At 52.7% G+C, this 8,518-nt stretch overlaps 1 protein-coding gene across 1 annotated transcript; it reads left to right on the top strand.

The window, feature by feature from the left end:
- Window positions 1-1,798: 1,798 nt before the first annotated feature.
- On the top strand, window positions 1,799-4,320 carry LOC115322751. Its single transcript, XM_029983104.2, has 2 exons — window positions 1,799-3,032; window positions 3,848-4,320. The coding sequence occupies exons 1-2, from the start codon at window positions 1,799-1,801 to the stop codon at window positions 4,318-4,320; spliced, it is 1,707 nt and encodes a 568-aa protein (XP_029838964.2).
- The last annotated feature ends 4,198 nt before the right edge of the window (window positions 4,321-8,518 follow it).

Genomic DNA, 8,518 nt, shown 5'->3' with positions numbered 1-8,518 from the left:
TCTAAGTCCGCTTTTGGATGACCAGGACCATCTACGTTCCCCAGACAGTCACCAAGGGCTTCCTAACGTCACGAGCTGTACGCTGATACCACCCAAGCGGACCTCGGAGTGACTGTTTGGACGAAATCGCCACCCACAGCTCTACCAAGTCGGTAGCCATATCGCTAGGCTTCGCCCCGATAGGCATCGCCACCGACTTTCCGCCGGGGCTCCCGGCTAGCAAAGCCCAAGCCGCCACCATGGCCAAGTCCGCTGACAACGCCATGGAGTTCGACGCCCAGAGCGGCCGGACCCTAGTACCACCCGGCCACTGGCAGCAAATTCTACGCGAACGTCGCAGTCTAAAGACCCCACCAGCAAACCCGCCGCGGCCCTCAGAGCCACGTCACTCTACAAACCGTCCGCCTGGCACGCCAGTACCCCGACTACCCGTCTCCGACTACAAGGTCGTCTTTCGGCCACGAACAGGACTACGAGTAGCTGCCTGGAATGACCGCCAACTCGCACAGAGCTTACAACAGGCAAGCAAATACCCGAACACATTTTCTACGCTCGGGTCACCATGCAAATTCAAGCCTCGCAAAATTTAATCGTTGCGGGCACGCCCGAAGAAAACTGTGGGTTCGCGTTGAGCGAAATCTTCACGATCCAACTGGGGGCAGCGACCCATGAAGTTCTACCTTATCTCAAACCGCTCCCGGGGACAAGACGTGGGGTGATCCACGGTCTGGACCCGGGCACCACCACGGACCAACTCCCTCACATCCTGGCATACAACGGCGCACGTATATTACATGCCCGCATGCTGGGCAACTCCACATCGGCAGTGGTCACGTTTGGAGGAATCAATGTACCATTCTAAATCAAAGCGTACGGACTTTTCACTCGCTGCCGACCATACCGACAAACAGTGCACTGCTGCTCCCTCTGTGGGGAGCTCGGACAAAGGCAGGGCATCTGTCCAAATCCCAACACGACAATGTGCGCTCAGTGCCACACAAGGGATCCCACACCAGACCACGACTGCACCCCTAAGGGCCAACTCTGCGGCCTGGCCCACCCCACGGCTAGCAAGGATTGCCGAAAAATCTGCGACCACCGCCTCCGCCACTGCGAGACCGGGAACGAGCTCTCACCTCACAGCGGTGGCAACAACAACCCTCCTCGAATTCCCAGCCTCCTGAGCAACGACCATTTCTACCGAACCAGCCGAACCAACAGCAGGTGAGCTGGTCAACCATCGTTGCTCCTCCGCCTACTGCTCATGACCAATTCCCCCTACTCCCCACCCGTCCCGCCCCAACTCCCGACCCCTGCATCCAAACCCTCCAACAAGAAAACACGCTCGTCAAACAGCAGCTAGAAGCTACGAATAAACGTACAACTACCCTCGAACAACGTATCGAGCAACTTCTCATGCAAGTAGAGCTGTTACTCCAGCACCAAGTTCAACGTCCTCAAGACCCGACCCCGGAGAGGGACCCCGATGCCACACCACCCCTCACGCAAATGGTGCTGCCAGCCCACCCCGAAATTCAGCGCCCTCAAGGCCCGACCCTTGATAGGGACCCCGAGGCCATACCACTTACCTCTCGCGCCCCTACGCCCGTTCCGACAAATATTAGCCGCCTTGAGCGCATCATCTACGAGATGGGCGAACGCCTCAACAGCCGCTTGATCGACCTCGATCAGCGCATCCACGCCATCGAAGAAGCAAAGCGACAGGCGCGCAAAAAGCCCACACAGTGCACCTTACCCCGCACCTCCGGCGACACGTCCCCTCCCCTCCAAATTGATGATGACTAACCCCCCCATTGCCCAAGAACTCATCCGCACCCCAACCCCGCTGACCGTATGGCAGTGGAACTGTCGCTCGTTTCGCAACAAGAAACCATCGCTCACTCTGCGCGCCCTTCAACACTCGCCAGACCTCATCGCCCTTCAAGAAACGAATACGGACAACGTGTCGCTTCGGGGTTACACGACATATGCCACTGATCCAACATCCCGAACAGCCGTCCTTGTTCAAGCCACCCAAACCGCCCAAAGGCACACTCTACCTACAACAATAGATTGTACTTTCGTCGAGCTCCTACCACGTAAAAAGACAGAAGCCAGCCTGTACGTCCTTAACATCTACAGTCCTCTAACACAGCCTCTCCCGGCGATCGACCGCCTTTTACGAATCGTCCGCCAACGTACCAGGGGCCAAAAACTCGTGGTCCTCGGGGACTTCAATGCCCAGCATGCGGCCTGGGGCTACCCCAGAAACAACAAAAAGGGTACAAGCTTACACGAAGCTACTCTACAAAATCAACTCTGCCTATGTAACTCCCTCCACATTCCCACTAAAATTGGCAACAGCGTCTCGCAGGATACGACCCCCGACCTGACGTTTACGTACAACATCAAACAGGCTACGTGGTCGCGCCTGGACGAAACTCTGGGCAGTGACCATTACATAATACAGCTCCAAATCCCACACCAAAGGGCCAGGAGCCAAAAAATTGGCACTGCACGCATCGCCAATTGGAAAAATTTCCGAGAAGCAACTCCCACCGGTCCCATCATAAGCCTCGAGGATTGGACTGCCCAGCTCCTTGAGAAGGCACGGGAAAGCACCAAGGAACTTTCCCTTACGCAGGACAATCCCGCCATCGACGCCCATCTCCTCCACCTCTGGGACGCTCGCAGCGGGCTACTCAGACGGTGGAGGAAAAACAAGACAAACCGCAAACTGAAGACCCGCATTGCAAAACTAACGGCAGAAGCGGAAGCATACGCCCTCCAACTTAGCCAGTTAAACTGGATGCAACTTTGTGACAAACTCCAAGGAACACCGGGGACCTGCCGAACTTGGCACCTGCTACGCTCCCTGTTGGGGACCGGCGAGTCCAAGGCGGTCACGACCCACCAACTCCGCCGATTAATTCACAACCACCCGGGTACTGAAGCCGATTTGTTAGATGAACTCAAACAACCTTTGGCGGTCCCCTCTCACGCCCAACCCAAGCGGGCACCAGACTACACGGGTGACCCCAACCCTGAAAAGGAATAACTGTTCTCACTTGCTGAAATCGAGGCGGCGGTGTACACTCTCACCCGCAACACCACCCCGGGTCGAGACAAAATACCCAACATGCTACTTCGAAACCTCGATCACCTTGCACTGGAAAATCTGCTAAACTATATCAACGACTGCTGGCTGGCGGGCTCCCTGCCTTCTCAGTGGAAACACGCCGACGTCACTTTTATTCCAAAACCCGGCAAACCCCTGAACCCCAAGAATCTCAGGCCCATCTCCCTCACTCCCTGCGTCGGCAAGCTGTTCGAACACATGGTCCACAACCGGCTGTCGCCTCACATTGAGGACAAAGGCTACTTCCCCGGCACAATGTACGGCTTTCGCCCGCATCTGTCCACCCACGACATACTGCTTCAGCTCAAGGAGGAAGTGCTGGACAGCTTGAATGAACACAGCAAGCGGTCGATCATGACCCTAGAAATTAAGGGGGCATTCGACAACATTTCACACCAGGCCATCCTTCAAGGCGTCGCATCCACTAACTGTGGCAAGCGCACATACAAATACTTCGCCTCATTTCTCCCCAACCGCATGGCAACAGTAGGTATAGGACACCTTCGATCCGACACGTTCACATCCATACCAAAAGGCACGCCACAAGGGTCGGTAGTGTCCCCCCTACTGTTTAACATCGCCATGAAGGACTTGCCACCCCTACTACAAGCCATCCCGAACCTACATCACGCCATCTACGCAGACGATCTAACACTCTGGGTCCCAACCAAAAATACCTGCAACCCAGGGGACTTGAATGCGCCCCAGAAAAATATGCCCTTCTAACGCTGTGCAAGAGAACATACAAGAAAAACAAAGACCCCATACCAGGTCCAGGGCTCACCATTGACTACCAACCCGTCCCCAACGTCCCACACCTTCGCATCTTGGGCCTCAATATACCAAAAGATGGCTCAGGCGCCCAGACCATCCTCTTCCTGCAGCGCACACTCACTCAACTCATGCACCTCATCCGCAGAATCTCTCATCGCCACTTTGGACTACAAGAAACGGACACTCTACGCATAATTCAAGCTATCCTCATCAGCCGAGTCACGTACGGGACACCGTACTTGGCCCTGAAATCCTCGGAGAAGGAGAAACTCAACGTTGCCATTCGCCAAGCCTATACAAGGCCACCCTGGGACTACCCCCAAAGACGGCCACACGAAAACTCCTGCAGCTCGGCGTCCATAATACATGGGAGGAAATACAAGAAGCCCATCAAGTCTCACAATTGACCCAACTCAAGCTCACATCGGTAGGAAGAGCTACGCTCAGCCGGCTCGGCTACACGCCTCCTGCAGAATGCGAGCAGAAGAAACGTATCCCTCTCGCCATCCGACATTCCATCAAAGTCGCACCTATCCCAAGAAACATGCATCCCATCTACAACAAGGCACGCCGAGAAGCCCGGATACGAGCCCTCAAAACCCAATACGAACACTCCTCGGATTCTTCTTTTACTCGCTACACGGATGCTTCCCCGTACCCCAAACAAGCAGCCCACGCCGTGAGCGTCACCGACGCCCATTGCAAAGAACTGACGACAGCTATAATCCTCACTACGTCTATCGAGACAGCAGAAGAGGTCGCCATTGCTTTGACGGCCACCCCTGGCAACGAGTATATCACTGTACTGACCGACTCTCAAGCCGCTTGCTGCAACTTCCTACTTGGCCGCATATCACCAGCGGCCCTCAAAGGTCTACAAAACGTACGTCAGCTCCCGGAACTCCATATCGCCTGGACCCCCGGACACGAGTCCTTCGAGGGAAAGGAAGCGGCACACGCCGCTGCCCGCGCTCATATACACCGGGCCGTTTCTCAAGAAGGCAACGACACGCAAACCTCATGCACTTTCAAACCCACTCCTCTTCAGAAATACGCGGACATCCTCGCTCATTACCGCCACGAATGACGACAGTTCCCGCCACCGCACCCCCCCCCCCCCCCTATCCAGAGCCGAAGCGACCGCTTTTCGTCGGCTACAAACTAACTCGTATTCCCACGGCACTCTACTGCACGCCATGTACCCCACCCTATATCCTGCTGCCTGCAACTTTTGCTTCCAGCCTGGCACCCTGTACCACATGGTCTGGGAGTGTCTGCAAACCCCATCCCTTGCCCCCAACCCTCACGCAACCTACGAGCAGTGGGTGGACCAGCTGACCGGTTCCGACCTCTCAGCCCAGCGTAGCCTGGTGGAGAGAGCCCGGAAAGCCAGCGCGGACCAGGGCTTCCCGGACTAGAGGAGGCCCCCCATCGGCGGGCGCCCAACCATCGGCATCTGAAGCTCTATTTATTGAAAGTTTATTCCTCCTCCTCCTTATAAAGAATAAGAAATTCGTGAAATAGAAGACATGAAGAAGAGTGGCATTGCGAAAAAATAGTGGAGTAGACTTGGAGTTTAGGCTGGGGGGGGGGGATCTGAAGCAAGATTAGCGCCTCGGTGAATTCATAGAAGACGACGACAAAAGTCAGTAATTTCAAGGCTATCTTGGTTAGCAGAGAAGGATAGAGCTTACTTTTGTTTCACCATGTAACTATTCGAGACAACACGATAATTATGATATAATTAGGCAGTTTCAGGGCCTCCTTGTAGATTTCCGTGAAACGAAGCGGAACGCCAAAGTTGGACATGCGCTTCTCTTTATCTTGGCTTGCGATGATCGATCAGAATCATTTAATTGGCGTACAAATCGTTCAATAATGTAACGTGGCTTTAAGTACAGCTTCTAAGCATCCGCTTTCGGGTTGAGCGGCGTCGGCGTAACCGCGCGTTGTATAATGGGATGTTTCCCAAAATAACGTCACACGTAACGTCACGAGGTTAAAATCTTCCCGCTAAATTTGGCGGTAAAAATTTTGCTAAGTTAAGCGGAAAAGTTTTCCGCTAAATATTTAGCGGGAAATTTAAGGAAAATTTTCCCCTAACTGGGGGGAGGGGGGGGGGGTACGGAAGAAAAGGAGGGGCATACCCTCCCCTTCGTACCCTTTCCTCCTCCCCCTCAAGAGATGCGCTCCAATTCGGCATTACAGAGAATCGTAAACGTATAAATTTTTTAACGTGCCTTTATTAAGGGGTATCGGGGGTCGAGTGGGCTAGCGCACACCAGATCGGAATGCGTGGAGAGAAAGCTCGCGCTGCAGAACCCAGTGATCCTTAGCTCAGCCCTGCCCGAAGAACACACTTTTGATAAAGTGAGGTCGGGGACCACACTACGCCCGCTCCAGTAGACCGAGTGTGTAATCTCGATAGCAGTGCTAAAGGAGTAAAAATAATAGAAGAAAGTAACGTTGCGGAAAATTAGTATTATTTTGATAGGAGTCATATTACACGCGTACTTCTTTTCTGTTGGCAAGAAAGTAGTGCATTGTAGAAAACAAGCGGCTAGTCTATAGTTTCCAGCCTTGGCCCCTTCGCGACGGCCAGTGACAGCCAGGAGCCACCTGCAAGACTCCACCCGGGATCTGAAGGTGGCAGGAGAGACGCGAAATGCTTGCTTGAAATGGAACAAGCCCAAACAGGGTAAGGTGTCTTCGAGCCACAGTTTGTTCCTCTGGAAACTCCACCGTTCTCGACTGGTCACGGGTAGGCTGTTGGTCATGAGAGCGGCTATGGTGAAGGCATTGACCTGCAGCTGTTGGTCGATGTCACTCGAACTTCTTGCCTTTGCGTCGGCATCCAGCTCCAGCCAGCTGCCTCTCTTCTGAAAGCCGTTGGGTTCTCACGAAGAAAGGTGCCCCCGCCACGCGCTTCCACTGTCCAAGATCGCAGATATCGCTGTCCAGCTCGTCCTCCACACACTGCATGATGTTTTGTTGTGGCGAGTGGCGAGTGGCCAAGTTGGCTCGCGGCGCCTCGTGCGCACCAGCTCGGAGCACCCGGAGCGAAAGCTCGTGCTGCAGAACCCAGAATCCTGAGTTCAATCCCCACCCCTGCCCGTATCGATCTGGATGAGCATCGTACCAACGTGCGGTCGTGTATCACTAATGTGTGGTGCACGTTAAAGACCCCAGGCTCGCGGTTGTATTGCACTGGCTAAATTGCTCATTTACAGCAGGGAGACAAGTCGCTCATACACATGCACACACCCCAGTATTTTTTTTTTTTGTTATGGCGAATGAAAGTGATGTCTAGATTTTGAACTTTCCTGGCTTGTAATGGCTGATCATAGCCATCAAATTTGAATTAATTCCGGATTAAAGCTCGTGACTTAGTGCAACAATGTGTGGTAACGTGTTTATAATAAAACGACGAAGTTATTTATGAAAATATGCGTATGCACTTTAATATCTTGAGTTACAATTACTTTAGCCATCGTCATTACCGTAATTTTGGAGTGACACGAAGTTTTCCCGTGTAGCACCGACACACTTCGAAATGTGTTTCGACGGGTTGAAGTGCACTCGCTTGGTGTGCGCTAAACCACCCCATCTGACAAAGGTATAACGTCTCTGCCGTCTTTCGTGCTTTGTCTTGTTTTAACTGATCTTTTGAACTTCGTCCGAAATGTGTTTTGTCTTGAATATGCGCTTGGTTTTGTCATGCTGATGTCTGCTTTGGGCTCTGAACCTTTTGACTGGTCTTGAAGTAACCCCTGTTGATTGGTCATTCCAACACTTTCTGATTGGTGGACGGGGTGACTCCAGAATGCTGCTGAACGCAATAGAAGCAGCTGCCAAGGGCCCGCAGAGGACTTGGCTCCCGGATACCATTCCCTGAACATCACCCTACCTCTGGAGTCCAACCTGCACGTCCAGCCCCCCTTCGGTTGTGGAGTCTTCCGCCCGCTGACATGCAGACTTGGGAACCCTTACGGCTGTGAAGGAGTTCGGCTCGCCCACCTTTGTGTGGATCTTTGTTTGTCGAGTTTGGCTTCAGTCGGGGTCCCCAATGAGGGTGTGTGTGGTCGAGGAAGACAGCAGGGAAAGTCGTCAGTTGTTAGGAGTATGTCTAAGTATTTTGTTTCCCAATATTGACAAATTGGCATATCTGTTGTAAAAGGTTTTACCTCCCATTCCCCTAATAAACAGTTGTGTTTGTAAATATCTGTATCGTTCATCAACGGATAACAGAGAACTTACTTTCGTCGTTACAATATCGTCCGCGTCTTTGCGTCTCCGGTTGGCACCTACGTATACTGCAAGCTGCACTAGAGGCTGCACCTCTAGTGCAGCCTCGAACTTCCCACGTACTTGAAGTCGCTCTAAAATTGACTAATTTAGGAGTTTTCGTTGACGCCCAGCAGTTACTAATCGGAACCGTATGTTTATTTTCACTAATTAAAACTTAATGAGTAAATTTGAGGTAATTAGCTAGATAATTAGTATGATTTCAACATCCCCGACGTCGGCTGTGGTTTGCAGTTTGGTCCCCGAATGAAGTTGTTTTTCTCAACCACCCTATTGGCAGGAATTAATGAAAGTTTCGGA

This window comes from Ixodes scapularis, unplaced genomic scaffold (assembly GCF_016920785.2).
Source record: "Ixodes scapularis isolate PalLabHiFi unplaced genomic scaffold, ASM1692078v2 PGA_scaffold0__279_contigs__length_252992795, whole genome shotgun sequence".
Lineage (NCBI taxonomy): Eukaryota > Metazoa > Arthropoda > Arachnida > Ixodida > Ixodidae > Ixodes > Ixodes scapularis.
The sequence above is the reverse complement of the archived record's forward strand: the minus strand, read 5'-3'. Positions and strand labels throughout refer to the sequence as shown.